The sequence below is a fragment of the Carcharhinus amblyrhynchos genome, chromosome 1 (assembly GCF_965287045.1).
Source record: "Carcharhinus amblyrhynchos chromosome 1, sCarAmb.v2.hapA, whole genome shotgun sequence".
Lineage (NCBI taxonomy): Eukaryota > Metazoa > Chordata > Chondrichthyes > Carcharhiniformes > Carcharhinidae > Carcharhinus > Carcharhinus amblyrhynchos.
Window position 1 is genome coordinate 49,802,629 of NC_137324.1, and position 16,096 is coordinate 49,818,724.

General features: G+C 42.2%; 1 protein-coding gene across 7 annotated transcripts in view; it reads right to left on the minus strand.

Annotated features, from left to right (window-relative positions):
* The window catches only part of nedd4l (NEDD4 like E3 ubiquitin protein ligase), a 427,841-nt gene that overhangs the window by 206,405 nt on the left and 205,340 nt on the right, over positions 1-16,096 (minus strand). For 4 of the 7 annotated variants that reach the window (XM_080181776.1, XM_080181767.1, XM_080181758.1 and 1 more), the window contains exon 1: positions 8,640-9,874. The exons of the other annotated variants lie outside the window; for them this stretch is intronic. In XM_080181776.1, the coding sequence (XP_080037902.1) occupies positions 8,640-9,800 (1,161 nt within the window). In that variant the 5' untranslated portion in view covers positions 9,801-9,874. Of the gene's footprint in view, positions 1-8,639; positions 9,875-16,096 lie in introns of those variants that run through there. 7 annotated transcript variants of the gene reach the window in all.

Sequence of the window (16,096 nt, forward strand, 5' to 3'; positions counted from 1 at the left end):
CCCTCCTTCCCCCTCAAATTCTCAAAGCAGGCATTCCAGCCATTTCTCTGGGGTAAAATTTCATGGAGGTCCTTCCACTGGCCTTTTGGTCATGTGATCCTCCATCTGTACAGGCCTCACAGGTGAGATTTTAAGGCTTCGCTTGCCTGCAACTGTAAAATCCTGCCACAGGTCAAAGGACCTTTCCATGTTTCACCCCTTGCCCCCTCCAATTTCAGTGGCAGAGGAATTCTGGCCCATGAGTGAGGATGCCTCAGCATTCTTGTTCAGCTTACCAGCAGATAAGCAACTTCTTTCTCGAGTTAGTTAATTCCTTTGATTGCTTTCTGCCACAAAATATCATTGAGCCCACTGCAGATTCCCTCCATTACCTGCCCTCCATAGAGCAAATCTTTTAGCTGCTTTTCCTTCAAGGGCAGCAACTGAAATTTTTGCTTCTCTATGCAAATACTCAAAGATAAATTATCCAACCCACAGCCCATTTCCCTGTGACATGCTGAGAAATGCAAAGAAACCTTCAACATTGCTTTTTGATACTGTAAATACAAATGATTTATATTCTCAAGCAGACACAGCACAGATTCGTGAAGGGGGAGTCGTGTTTAACGAATTTATTGGATTTCTATGAGGATGTGACTAGTGCGGTAGACAGAGGGGAACGGGTGGATGTGGTGTTTCTCGATTTTCAAAAGGCGTTTGATAAGGTGCTGCACAAAAGGTTGCTTCAGAAGGTCAGGGGGCATGGAGTTGGGGGTAAGGTGTTAGCGTGGATAGAGGATTGGTTGTCTAATAGGAAGCAGAGAGTTGGAATCAATGGGTGCTATTCTGGTTGGCAGTTGGTGACTAGTGGAATGCCGCAGGGATCGGTGCTAGGGCCTCAACTGTTTACCATTTACATAGATGATCCGGGGTGGGGGGGGTGGTGCTGAGTGTAGGGTAAAAAATTTGCTGATGACACGAAGATGAGCGGAAAAGCAAATTGCTTGGAAGGCACGGAAAGTCTGCAGAGAGATCCGGATAGGCTGAGTAAGTGGGGGAGGACCTGGCAGATGGAGTATAATGTTAGCAAATGTGAGGTTATCCACTTTGGTAGAAATAATAGTAGGAGGGATTATTATTTAAAGGGCGAAAAGCTGCAGCATGCTACAGTACAGAGGGACCTGGGGGTCCTTGTGTACAAATTGCAAAAACCCAATCTACAGGTGCAGCAAGTGATCAAGAAGGCGAATGGAATGTTGGCCTTTATCACGAGGAGGATAGAATATAAAAGCAACGAGGTCTTGCTGCAACTGTACAGGGCACTGGTGAGGCCGCAACTGGAGTACTGTGTGCAGTTTTGGTCGCCGCATTTGCAAAAGGATATATTGACCTTGGAGGGAGTGCAGAGAAGGTTCACTAGGCCGATACCGGAGATGAGGGGGTTAGTCTATGAGGAGAGATTGAATAGACTGGGTCTGTACTCGTTGGAGTTTAGAAGGCTGAGAGGGGATCTTCTAGAGACATATAAGATAATGAAGAGGCTAGATAGGGTAGGGGTAGAGAGATTCTTCCCGCTTAGAAAGGATAGCAGAACTAGGGGGCACAGCCTCAAAATAAGGGGGTGGCAGTTTAGATTGGAGTTGAGGAGGAACTTCTTCACTCAAAGGGTGGTGAGTCTCTGGAATTCTCTGCCCATTGAAGTAGTGGAAGCTACCTCGCTGAATATATTTAAGTCACGGGTAGATAGGTTTCTGATAGACAAGGGAATTAAGGGTTATGGGGAGAAAGCGGGAAAGTGGAACTGATCCACTTCAGATCAGCCATGATCTTGTTGAATGGCAGGGCAGGCTCGAAGGGCTAGATGGCCTACTCCTGCTCCTATTTCTTATGTTTCTTATGTAACTGTTTTTTTCCCCCTCCAGACTCCCTTAGTTAACACCAAGTTCCAGCTATTAATGATCTTACTTGTCCAGATCTGGCCTCTTAAGAAAATCACAGTTAGCTTTTAATTGTGATTAACTCCAAGCTTATTTGAATCAGAATTATTTTATATTGTTTTATTTTTATGTGCGTCACAAGTAGGCTTACATTAACACTGCAATGAAGTTACTGCGAAAATATCCTAGTTGTCACACTCCGGCACCTGCTCAAGGAAGAACTTAGCATAACCAATGCACCAAACCGACATGTCTTTCAGGCTTTGGGAGGAAAGTGGAGCACCGGAGGAAACCCATACAGACACGGGGAGAACGTGCAGACTCCACACAGACAGTGACCCGAGCTGGGAATGGAACCAAGGTCCCTGGCAGTGTGAAACAGCTGTCTAACCACTGTGCCACGGTGCTGCCCAGTGACACCTATTAATGAGAGGGCAGTTAATGTCTTCAAAAACAAAGAAATTCTTCCAACTCATCCTTTTGAACCATCTATAGATTACATCTTGTATTTCCCTCCCACAGTTCAGAGATTTCTAGTACAATTACCATAACGTAACAATCTTTTTCTGAAAATTGTTGATCGATAAAACATACAAGGGTATGAAATCCAAACAGGGAAATAACATCTGATCCATCAATTCCACCCATTATAATTTTGTTGCGAAGCAACAGCGCTAACCAGTGCCACCACATCGCCCCTTCTTCAAAGTTGCTCATTAATTTCTCTGTCCAATGCCCTGTTTTCCTACAGTTAAAACTTTAGTTCTTAAATCTAAAAGTTACGTTAATAAACACTGATGCTTGCAACATCACTACTTTCTCAAGTGGTAATTAGGGATGGACAATTGTTGGCTTATTATCTTTATGATATATTATATATCCCATGGAAAAATCAAATAGACATATTTGAGATAATTGACAAAGGAACCAGAATTGATGAATATTTATTAAAAAATATATACATATATTTATATATAAAAAGAGTGGGCTCTGGAATGGACTATCTAGAAGAGTGACAGGGGTAGATTCCACAGTGCTTTCAAAGCAAAAGTACTTGATATAAGGGTAAAAAATTAACTATGAAAAAAGAGCAGGTAATTGGGAGCTCCATCAAAGAGCCAGCACAGGCATGATGGACTGAATGATCTCTTTCTGTGCGAGATCATTCTAAGATTTTAACACAGATTTTAGTTCAGCAGCTAATGTTTTCCTACGTACATTAAACTATTTTGAGAGCTCAGGGATTAGTAACAAGAGCTAGAAATACATCTAATAGGGGATTTGACAGATAAAGGAGGCTGGCATAACCTTTTGCAGTCCATACCATCAGTCCCTGATGTTTTAGTGTCTCCCAGGTTCCAGGGTAAGCAAAAATTCTACAAGTGTAGGCAGAGCAATTATTTGTTATGGTTAATGTATGTGGATGCCAAAGATGTGGGTAAACAAAGGTGTGAAATCCTGCAAGATGCAGCTAGATTAGGAACCAAGTTTCAGGGCAAGATTTAAAGTGTGTTAAAATAGAAGGTGAAAATATACCTGTTGGGTTCTGCAAGATGGGAAATTTAACCAATTTATCCCCTATCAATTGATTGTAATAAATTGGGAGAACACAAATCAATTGATCTTACTGAAAGATCTAACAGTCACTTGACTGCAAACTGAAAAATAATAGAAAATAAATATATCAGGATATAAATATATTCAGGAGGTGTAAGAAAGTGGTCAGTGTGGCAAAATTGATACAAGAAAAAACACATGTTGTAATGCAGGCTTGATGGGGATAGACAGACAACACTGGTTGGGGCTGAAAGCTATAAAGGATTGCTCAACTCATTTAAAGATTACGCCCACCATACTGTGGAAGAAAATGGAAGAGAAAACCCGCTGTCAGATTAGATAAAGGTGAGTAAGAATACCAAAATGATTTGCCTGAAAGATTTTTAATAAACATTTAGCAATTGGGAAAAAGGAATGACTGGAGGGAGAAAAAAAATTGAATTAAGTTGTGTGCAGGACTTCCTCTTTAGTCATTGCATTAATTGGACTGCGAAGGTGCAAGTATTGCTGTATTTTGGCTATGAATAATGAACTTGGTAACTAAACATGGTGTGGGTGAGCTCCTTAACAACAGGTGAATGCAATCTGACTAATGAACAAAGAGAAAAGGAAGAAGTCAGTACAACGACAATTTGTATTTTATAGTACCTTAATTGTAGTGAGACATCGCACCTCATAGGACTACGATCAGATGAAATGTGACATCCAACCAAAAGAAGAGACATTAGTACAATAATGAAGTTCTTGAAGGTTCACCAGAATGTTGCCTGGTCTTGAGGGTATTGGCTATGATGAGTGATTGAATAAAGTAGAATTGTTTTCACCAGAAAGTTGGAGGCTGAGGGGAGACCTGATAGAGGTCTACAAAATTATGAGAGGCATAGGCAGGGTGAGTGGTCAGATGCTTTTTCCTAGGGCGGAAGTGTCAATTACAAGGGGACACAAGTTCAAGGTGAGAGAGGGAAAGTTTAAAGGGAGATGTGCGGGGGAAGTAACAAGTTACATGCACTTCTTTCACATTAGTCAATTAACTGTTTATGTTACAGCCTCCTACGCACTGGGGAGACTAAACTTAGTCTGGGCAACCTTTTTGCAAAACATCTTCGCTAAATCTGCAAGCATGGCCCCACCTTTTGGTCGCTGTCTTTATAATTCACCATCTTATTCTCACGCTCACATTTCTATCCTCAGCCTGTTATGATGTTCCAGTGAAGTCTAACTCAAGCTGGAGGAACAGCATTTCACCCTGATTCAAAACTTTGCAGCCTTTTGGACTTAACACCGAGCTCAACTCTTCAGACCGTGAACTCTGCCCTTCATTTTGATTTTTTTGACAAGTGCTAGTTTGTATCTTGATTTACTTTCCAACTGACCTAACCTTTACAAAGAACAAAGAAAATTACAGCACAGGAACAGGCTCTTTGGCCCTCCAAGCCTGCACTGACAATGCTGCCCAACTGAACTAAAACCCCCTATCCTTCTGGGGACCATATCCCTCTACTCCCATCCTATTCATGTCAAGACACCCCTTAAAAGTCACTACCGTATCCGCTTCCACTACCTCTCCCAGCAACGAGTTCCAGGCAGCCACTACTCCGTAAAAAAAAAATCTGCCTCGTACATCTCCTTTAAACCTTGCCCCTCAACCTCCATCATTCCAGTGAGAAGAAACCAAGTTTCTCCAATTCTTCCTCACAGCTAATGCCCTCCATACCAGGCAACATCCTGGTAAATCTTTTCTGTACCCTCTTCAAAGCCTCCACATCCTTCTGGTAGTGTGGCAACCAGAATTGAACACTATATTCCAAGTGCGGCCTAACTAAGGTTCTATAAAGCTGCAACATGACTTGCCAATTTTTAAACTCAACGTCCCGGTCAATGAAGGCAAGCATGCTGAATGCCTTCTTGACTACCTTCTCTGCCTGCATTGCCACTTTCAGTGACCTGTGTACCTGCACACCCAGATCCCTTTGCCTATCAATAGTCCTAAGGATTCTGCCATTTACCATAGATTTCCTATCTGTATTAGATCTTCCATAATGCATTACCTCACATTTGTCCGGATTAAACTCCATCTGCCATTTCTCCACCCAAGTCTCCAACTGATCTACATCCTGCTATAACCTCCGATGGTCTTCATCGCTATCGACAAATCCACCAACTTTGTGTCATTCACAAACTTACAAATCAAACCAGTTACATTTTCCTCAAATCATTTATGTACATTACAAACAACCAAGGTCTCAGCACTGATCCCTGAGGAACGCCATTTGTCACAGCCCTCCACTCAGAAATGCACCCTTCCACTGCTACCCTCCGTCTTCTTTGACCAAGTCTCACAACATCAGGTTAAAGTCCAACAGGTTTATTTGGTAGCAAAAGCCACTAGCTTTCAGAGCGCTACTCCTTGGAGGAGCTAGTGGCTTTTGCTACCAAATAAACCTGTTGGACTTTTGCTATCAAGTAAACCTGTTGGACTTTAACTGGTGTCGTGAGACTTCTTACTGTTTACTCCAGTCCAACGCCAACATCTCCATGTCACTTCTTTGACCCCAGCCAGTTTTGTAGCCAGTAACACCTACCATAAACATTCCCACTCATTTTGACTTTTGTACCATAACATTTGTGATATTTAATCTCCCCTGTCTTGAACCTATCCCTGGGCCTTCCCCTTTTTCAACATTGAGATCCAAACTCACATTGTTGTCAGAAGGCTGGGAACAACATCTCTCAGCATGAGGTTCCCATGCGTGCTCAGATCAGAAGTGGGTGGTGCATGTGCTATAGCCAATTTTTCTTGTAATTTTTAAAAGTGTGCCTCATACATTTTTGTAAATCACTGAATATAAATTCAATATTTACTTTTGTTCACAAATCATTCCAAATTAAGGAAAACTGCTCTCTGGTACTGTTGAGGGTGAAAAGTCAGTCATTTACCCTCAACAAGAGTATGTTCCACAATGCAAAATGCATGTTCTGCTTATTTACATTTTTCAAGCCTCGAGACTGTGCCCATTTCAGCTATGCTTTCTGTACGCCGAGAGGAGCATGCCCCTCACATAACTTCCCTATGGGAGCTGCAAGTTTTCATTAGCTTGTGTGCAAAGTTGGAGACACCGGAATCTGCAAAGCCCTCTGTTGATCAGTCATGCACGAGTGTTTCCTCTGGCAATATGTTCTGTGCTGGATTTAGATGGCTCCTGACAGAATCCCAGGCTGATCCAAAGCATCAGCTTCCAGTTAAATCAACAGAGTTACACAACAGTACAAATGTACTGTGCCTGTAACACACACGACCTCAGAGGAAAGCGCAAGTACAAAACATTAGCTTACATAGGTATAATGTATTGCACATTGCCACATCTATTTCTTTTAACTCAGTTAAGACTAAGATTTTTTTTAATAGAATCCTACAGGAGGCCATTCAGCCTATCAAACCGACCACAATCCCACCCAGGACCTATCCCCATAACCCCATGTATTTACCCTGCTAGTCCTCCTGACACTAATGGGCATATTTGACAAGGCCAATCCACCTAACCTGCATATCTTTGGATTGTGGGGGGAAATCGGAGCACCCGGAGGAAACCCACACAGGCACGGGGAGAATGTGCAAATGCCACACAGACAGTGACTCAAGCGGGGAATTGAAACCGGGTCCCTGATGCTGTCAGGCAGCAGTACTAACCACGGTGCCACAGTGCCGCGCATAGATGGTTTGCAGAAAAGAAAACCTTCCATGCCTGATCTGTCTTCTGTTTTAAGTCACATCATCACTGTTAGAAACCCTACAGTGCAGAAAGATGCCATCTGGCCCATCGAGTTTGCGCCAACCACAATCCCACTAGACCCTACCCCCACATTGTTATATATTTACCAGCTAATTCCTCTAACCTATGCATCTCAGGACTCTAAGGGACAATTTTAGCACGTGCAATCAACCTAACCCGCACATCTTTGGACTGTGGGAGGAAACCGGAGCACCTGGAAGAAACACAGGCAGACATGAGGAGAATGTGCAAATTCCACACAGACAATGACCCAAGCCGGGAATCGAATCCAGGTCCCTGGAGATGTGAAGCAGCAGTGCTAACCACTGTGCTACCATGCCACCTGTGGTGTAGATACATCCACAGTGCTGTTATGGAGGTAGTTCTGTATAAAATGTTTACCATCAAGTATTATGGAGGACACTTTAACCTAATCTGCCTTGCATGAGATGGGCAGATTGGGTTGGATGTCTGTCATACACCCTGTCCCATATTACTCTGTGTAAACTTGTAAAGCGAATGACGTCCTTCAAAAGGTAACTTGGAACATTGAAAAGAAAACTGAAAGGGAAAAGAAGATACATCTGCAACCTCAAATCCTCGGTGAACCAAGGCCAGCAAACAGCAAAATGAATATTTTTACTTGAAATGAGTAAGGGGATGACACCTGCTACCACAGATGACAAATCATGTCTGACATCAATCAGACATAGTAAACTCGAATGACGGGAAAAATCTGAAAGTTTGTTGCTTTAATGTCAGTGTCCACTTGTAGCTGTAAATTGATCCTGCTTGCATGTCTACACAGTTCATAATAAAAATGCACCAGCTTTCAATTTCTTCCACCAAACTGTAAAACATGCAAGATCCAAATTCGCATGTGGTAAAAGCCTTGTTAGCAGCTGTCTTTCTACACCACATTTCACTGACAGAGAACACACACAGGCATTAAAGGCCAACATCTATTATTTCAAGCCTGCCTTCTAAACTGGCGACACACAGATTACTCAACTATACACAGAAGTGTCTTGTTTGGAAACATATCACCGCAGCTTCTGCAGACAGGCACTCACTTCTAACAAACTACACTTCATTAAAATAAACTAGAACCCACCAAATGTAACTGTTGTGATGTTGCAGTGGGGAGGAAGAGACAGAGGAAGAAAGGGGGAATAACAATAATCTATGCCAGTTTAACAGCTTGAAGAACCCCCACCGACACCCCCTACCCCCGCTCCACATCCCCCAACCCCACCCCAACCACAGTACAACCCAATTCTTGAATGAGGGAAAATGGGATGGTACATACCACTCCCCTCACCCACCTTCATCCTCAAAATAACACCCCACACTACATAATCCAAGTGACAGACATGGCTTTGAACTGCTTACATACCGTGGAGTGTTCTCTGGTGACTGAATTGACTCTTGCTTGAGCACAGCCACCATTATCTTTTATCAAACTTTCACTCTGCTCTTCAGATCCTCGGGTTAAAAGAATTCGAAAGTGGGGTTGATTCTGATTTTGCTCCTGTCTGATTTTAAACTTACAGGACTGTGCCTGCGATATTGTTCCTAAAGAACCACTGCAATGCCCTTCAGGATTACTTTCCCCAATTATTGTTCCTGCAGTATGCTCCCGCCTCTCTGATGCACCAAAACATTCAGTCTTTTCTCTAACTGGAAGGGAGGCAGAAGTGCTCCGTCCAAGCCGTACATGTGGGTGTCTAGCCACTTTATCCTCCTTTGTCTTGAAACCCAAGCACGAATCCTGAACACCTTTGCGCTGTTGCTGGAGCTGAAAGACAAAGCAAGATTTCCCCATGTTCCCTGACATATACGGCTGATGTTGTAAAGACCAGCGCCTCGTCACGGAGGTGTGAGCTTTCTGACGCCCATTGCGATTAAAAGATGAAAATCGCATTTGATCTATTTCTGCTGTTGGTGAGTGGTGCTGAATTCTTACATCTCCAACTTTTATACCAGGGGCAGACCTGTTTGTTAATTCCTCTTGACCAATAGCACACAAATTTTGTTCCAAAGGAAAAAGACAACGTATTCTACGATTAGATGAAGTATTTCCGTCAGCATGTTGCGATGCAGCCATACTATAGGGTGGGGGTTCATCTGTGCTTAGAGGCACACTTGGAAGAGAATGACTTCTAGAAAGTAAGCTATCATTGCTGCCAACTTCCATTCCCATGTCTGGTAATGGCTGCTCTGGAGACTCCGGGACACGGGCATCACCACATCCATTCATAGGATTGCGCTGTAATGATATCTGCATTGAGGAGCTCCTTGTGGGTCGCGATTCAATACTATACAACTGCGGAATGAACATGGAGGAGCTGCGATTCAAGGAGGCTTGATCTTGTAGAGGCAGCCCAGCATCGGACACAGGCTCAGTCATGTTCTGAAAAGGATGAGGGCCATTTCTCCTTGGCAAAGTGTGGAATGTCATATAGACGTCATTTTCTCTTTCTCTATCTAGCATCTCCGATTCCGGATCGGTGTGACTCCTATTTGATCCAAAGTAAAGGCGCAGCCGGTGGGCCATGGTTTAACAGAGAGAACCCAGCCTAAAAAACCAGACGAGGAAAACACACTGCCAAAAGCATATTAAAAAAAAGCAAAGATGTAAGCTCAGGAAAAAACTGTCCCATCTGCCAAACTGTTAGCACTGAAGCTTGATAGCGACAGATAGCAGAAATAGCCCAAGTGACAGGCGGCATTCCAGGCATGATTGGATAAAGGCAATCAGTACTACTACACACTGTGACATGGGGTAGGGTGGTAGCAGTCACGTGATGCAACTCCCCTTCCAATGCACAGCAGAGTATTTTTTTTGAAGGCAGCAAGTGCCTGAAACAGCGCCTTCACAGCTGCTCCTTTTCCATCAAAAGGAGCAACCCCAGTGGGAAAGCACTTACAGCTGACCAAGGCCGCCCGCCTACACTTAACACAATAAATCTACTTGCAGCAAAGCAGCGTACTCTGTGAGAGGAAAAAGAACGACAAATACAAAAGCCGACATCTTGCTGAACCCATAAAAAAACTTAAGTACTCGTGAGCAGTTGTTAGAACCTCTATTTCCAAAACCTAAAACCAAAATAAGTTTAATGATTACACTAAATCCAATTTTACAGCTGCTTGGAAAGCAAGATGCTTTAAACATCGTCACCGAAGTAAGTCAAGATAAAGCTCAAGAAATATGGTTGTACTTAAACTGCAGGATAACAGCCAATTAAGAGAGGTCTACTGTCAACTATTTATAACTCATATATCTCTTGTAAATTTGGCATAAGGTAGCAAACTACTACAGTATTAATACAAGACCAAAACATGACTATAAAGTACCAGTTTCATGTAACATTTTTGCTGGTTTTGAGCACAGACTGACTTTGTCAGATATTTACACAGGAACAATAATTGGCATTAATGCCTAAATGTGTTTGCAGAGGAATAAGAGGAGACGGGGCTGCTGCCAAGCTTTGGAGAAGGGTGATTGAAGGCTAGGTCAAAAATACTTAATCAAAAAAAAGCAGACTGTGAAACTTAACAGTGCAGAAGTCTGGGAATGAGCAGAGGAAAGACAGCTTGGTCACCAGCTGTAGAGCAATGGAGGGAGCTACTTTACAGGCTGGAGTAGAAACACCTGAATGTGCAAGAGAAATTGTACGGCACAAGCAGGCTGTTGAAGTTTGAGGCTCAAAACTCCACAAATCATCACATGTGACATGATCGTAGAATCCCTACGATTAGGAGGCTATTCGGTCCATCAAGTCTGTACTGACAAGTATCCCACCCCAAGCCCAAGGCCCACAACCCCACACATTAGCCCCACTAATCCTTCTAACCTGCACATCCTGGGACACTAAGCAGCAATTTAGCACGACCAATCAACCTAAACTGCACGTCTTTGAGAGAGGAAAACGAAGCACCCAGAGGAAACCCACGCAGACACGAGGGGAATGTGCAAACTCCACACAGACAATGACACAAGCCACGAATCGAACCCAGGTCACCCAAGCTGTGAGGCGGCAGTGCTAACCTCTGTGCTGCCATTCTTCTGAGAGGTTAAAAAGTACCATGCACAGTGATGGTGAAAGTCAAACTAAACTGGATGGAGCCCTTCAGCCACTGGATGTATATGATTGAGGATGACCCTTAATCATTCAGCAATGATCTTCCCTGTCACAGTAGGGCACTGACCAAGAATGACCTTCTTCATGGCTTGAGAGCATCCATGTCCATATTCTTGTAACATTGCTTATGTCACGTCTGCTGTTAGAGGTGGTGGATTCGAAAAGCTCGTGATAGATCCAGCAACTCTTGGTAATTATATGGTGTGGGTGATGTGGACAGTTCTATTTGTGGGGCCTTACTCTGCATTAATTTGTTTCTCCTTTTCTTCAAAATTATATTTCATGAACTTGTGGGCCGAAGGGCCTGTTTGTGCCGTAGCGTTCTATGAACTGTGAAACACTTCAAGGCACTCTGTGTTCATGCAGCATGGTGGTAAAGTGGTCAACACTGCTGCCTCTCAGCACCCAGAACCTGTGTTCGATTCTGGCCTTGGGTGACTGCCTGTGTGGAGGTTGCATGCTCTTCCCGTGCCCGAATGGGTTTCCTCCCACAGTCCAAAGATGCATTGGCCATGGTAAATGCACAGGCTTATGGGGATAGGTGTTCTTTTGGAGAAACAGTGCAGTTTCGATGGGCCAAATGGCCTCCTTCTGCACTGTAAGGATTCTACGGATTCCATGGAAAGATACAAAACCAACGCAAGCATCTTTCTTTCAAATACAAGCATAAATAAGGGGCATCAGTAAGATTTGTTACCAGGTTATCCAATGAAAAATGGGAGAAATTACATTAATCTATACACAAACCTTCCGGACACCATCACTAAATAGTCAGGAATATTTGGGTGATTTTCTTTCCCTTTTGTAAACTGAACAAATTGTCAAGTTTCAGGATCAGTGTTGCAAAACAACTGAAGACTCCTCTTAAAATGATTGCTATCAATATACCAGCCTTGGTATTGTGAAGGAAATGAAATATAATTTTTAGTCTGCTCCCGAAATAGCAACATTCATAAATGCTGATATTAAAATGCACATGCAGTGCATTTCACTGATACCTCTGATGAATGCTATTGAATTAAAATGCAAAACCTATGGCTATATAAAAGTGACTTGCATGATTAATCATCTGAACTGTTAAAACACATGCATGGAGACGGGAGGCAATGGCCTAGTGGTATTATCGCCAGACTATTAATCCAGAAACTCAGCTAATGTTCTGGAAACCTGGGTTCAAATCCGACCATGGCAGATGGTAGAATTAGAATTCAATAAAAACAGCTGGAATTAAGAATCCATTGATGACCGGGAAACCATTGTTGAAAAAATCCATCTGGTTCACGAACATCCTTTAGGGAAGGTAATCGCTATCCTTACCTGGTCTGGCCTACATGTGATTCCAGAGCTACAGTAATACAGTTGACTCTCAACTGCCCTTGCAACAAGGGCAATAGGGATCGCGAGTAAATGTTGGCCAGCCAGTAACACCCGTGTCCCACAAATGAATAAAAGAAACCATCATTAAAACCAAGATTATTATGACACAACTGAAAGTAAGCAGTGGTAAAGGAAGAATGTATTATAACATTGGATTTTAAACTTAAAACTGAAAAAATTGATCTTTTCTCACTGTCGGTCAGCAATCTTATGACCACTGAGAACTTAAGCACCTTCAATTTTTGTTTTTTCATGACTACAGAATTCCAAAGTAGAACATCTTGCGCATCTCAACATGTTGCAATTGGCAAAAACAAACTTGTTGTGAGACAAAGAGTATCACCAAACCTCATCTACTTTGTTACACCCAACAAAATGAGCAGCTTCCAAAGCCAACTCGAAAGTGAGCAAGAGACTCCTTTGTGAAGATAACCAATTATTTTCGGATTTTTTTGCCCAAGTGAAGACATGTCTTTGTATCTAGAATTGACCTTAATTTACATGCTAATGTTATGATCAACATATAGGGTGGGAAAATAACGTTGGTTAAAAAGTCAAACGATCAGACCTCTGAAGATCATGAAGCAAAACCAGTATGGGTGGAAATTAGTAATAGCAAGAATCAGAAAGCAATGGTGGGAGTAGGCTACTGGACCTTAACACTAGTTATACCATTGAACAGAGAATTAAACAAGGCATTATTGGAGCCTGTGACAAAGGAAATTTAATAATTGTGGGGAATTTAATCTTAATATAGACTAGGACAATCAAATTGGCAAGAATTTTTTGTGACAGTTTTCTTAGAACAATACATAGTGAATTGACTAGGGCTAAAGTTCTCTTAGATTTAGTCCTGCATAAAATCAAAAATGACCTTTCTTTTACAGGCACTTTACAGTATTCTGCCTTGCATTTGAAGCACAACATTTTTCTTTTTTATTAATTCATTCATCATTCATGGAATGCAAGTGACACAGGCAAAGACAAACTACGATTTAGAAAGCAGTGGTGAGCACCTCCTTGAACTTCTGGAGTCCCTATTGTGGAGGTACTTCCATAGTGCAGTTAGCAATGAAGCCTCAGGTTTCTTTTAAAACAAGTGACAGTGGAGAAGCAGCAATGTATTTCCAAATAGGTTAATACGTGAACAGGAGGAGAATTTACAGGTGGAGATGTTTGAACACAGCTGCTGTCTTTGCTCTTCAAAGTATTATAGGTTGCAAATTTGAACAACACTGCCAAAAGGAGGCTTGGCAGCCTACTGCAGTGTGACTTGTATAGATAGTGTATGCTGCAATGGGTATGTCATTGTGCAACAGTGGTGAAGGAACTGAATGCTTAAAGTCGTAAATCCTTAGTTCATGTGATGTTGAGCTTTGAGCGTTGTTGGAACTGCACACATGGCTTTGGGGAAACAAGTTATGCACCAAAGAATTCCCAACCTCTGACTGTGGCTTTTTTTCACTGGACATGGAAAATAGAATTATAGAATAGATACATACACGAGGCGGCTATTCCATCCATCACATGTCCAGTGGCTGTCAAAGGGTCACTCAGGTAGTCTTAGTCCTCTGCTCTATCCCTGTAGTCCTTCAGTTGCTTACTCAATTCCCATTTCAAAGCCATCATTGAAACTGCCACCACCACATTCTCAAGCAATGCATTCCAGATCCTAAATACGCCACGCTCAAAAAGTATTTTCCTCATGTCACCATTAGTTCTTTAGCCAATCACCTTAAGTTAATGTGACCTGGTGCTCGACATATAAAATTAATTTATCTATAACCTGCCTGCACATCTCATGTTTCTAAATACTATGCACCTCAATCACGTTTCCCCCCCTTAGCCTTCTCTGCTCTAGAGAGAACAATCCAAGCCCATCCAGTCTCTCCTCATAGGTCAAAATTTCCATCACAGGCAACATCCTGGTCAACCTCCTCTGCACCCTCAACTAGTTCAATCACGTCCTTCCTGCAGTGAGGTGACCAGAGCCGTACGCAGTAATCCAGCTGTGGCCTAACCAACCTTCTGCACAGCTCCAACATTACCTCCTTGCCTTTGTATACTATGCCACAACTGATTAAAGAAGACACCTCCTATATTTCTCTAGAGCCTCTAATAACTTATAACCTTCATGAAAGCTAGCCTTCTTCAAATGACATAAACTAACTTCATAGAAATTGGTGCTGCGAAAGGAATTATATTGAGAAAATACCTCCTAAGGAACAGAGTTTCAGGATGGAAAATGTTACTAGAACTGATTTTGCTTTAGAATTTCTCACAAGGGGAACATGAAAAATTGGAGTGGGAGTCGGTGAGAATGCCAGAACATTTTAAGCCACTAAAAATTTCTAAGTCTGCAAATCAAATACACAAAACATAAACATATTTAATCGAAGGTTTACATGCAAATAAATGTGCCACATAACAAAGAGAAAACAAAACCTCATTCGTGAAGAGATTTGTATTCTTGCACAAATGAAAGCATTTCATTCAGGCCAAGCATGATGGTCAAGTTGGGAACCCATGGGAATAAATAATTCAATAAAATCAATCGGCAATATTCAGCAGTGTTTACTTCAAATTGGAATGGGAAAGTATCACAGAAATATGATCAACACCTTCAATCAGAGTAGTAGCTTTTTACACAAAAATACCAAAAATGCTGTCCACTACATTTCACAGGGCATGTCAATCGGAACCCCTTCTATAAACTTTTGTCAACTAGTCTCTTAAAAAGAATGAAGACACACACACGAAGACACACACACACACACACACACACACACAGTCCTCGAGCTATACCTTAGCTATCAGTCTGAGATCATTCGCAACACGAGTTATTACAGCCATCAGGATACTTGATCTAATGGCTGTAACTCACACACAAATAGTCTGGAGACAGCTCTGCACATACCTGTTTACATGGGTGCACAGATTTCTGCCAGTAAAGTTACAGCAGTTGAGTGTACAGGAACCCTTTCCCAAAATACGACAAAAAAAAGCTCTCAGGTCAGTGTCATACATAGCACTGTTTGAGTGACACCTTATTCCAAATATAGTGCCATGCTTCAAGGCAAAATATCACATCACTGGGGAGCAATGTTGAATCACAGCCAGAAATTTTAAAGGCTATCCTGATCTTGAGAAAAAGTTGACTCATTTGAAGTATTGAGTAATTGACACTACTTCGCAAAAGAAAAGCCTGCAAAGAAAAAAGCAGATGTTTGTTTCAGGATCATTGTTGAATGATGACTGAAGAACCAGTCTTGTCAGTCACTTCTTACAAGTACATGAATAGTTATTAGCTAAACATCTGGCATTTTCTGTG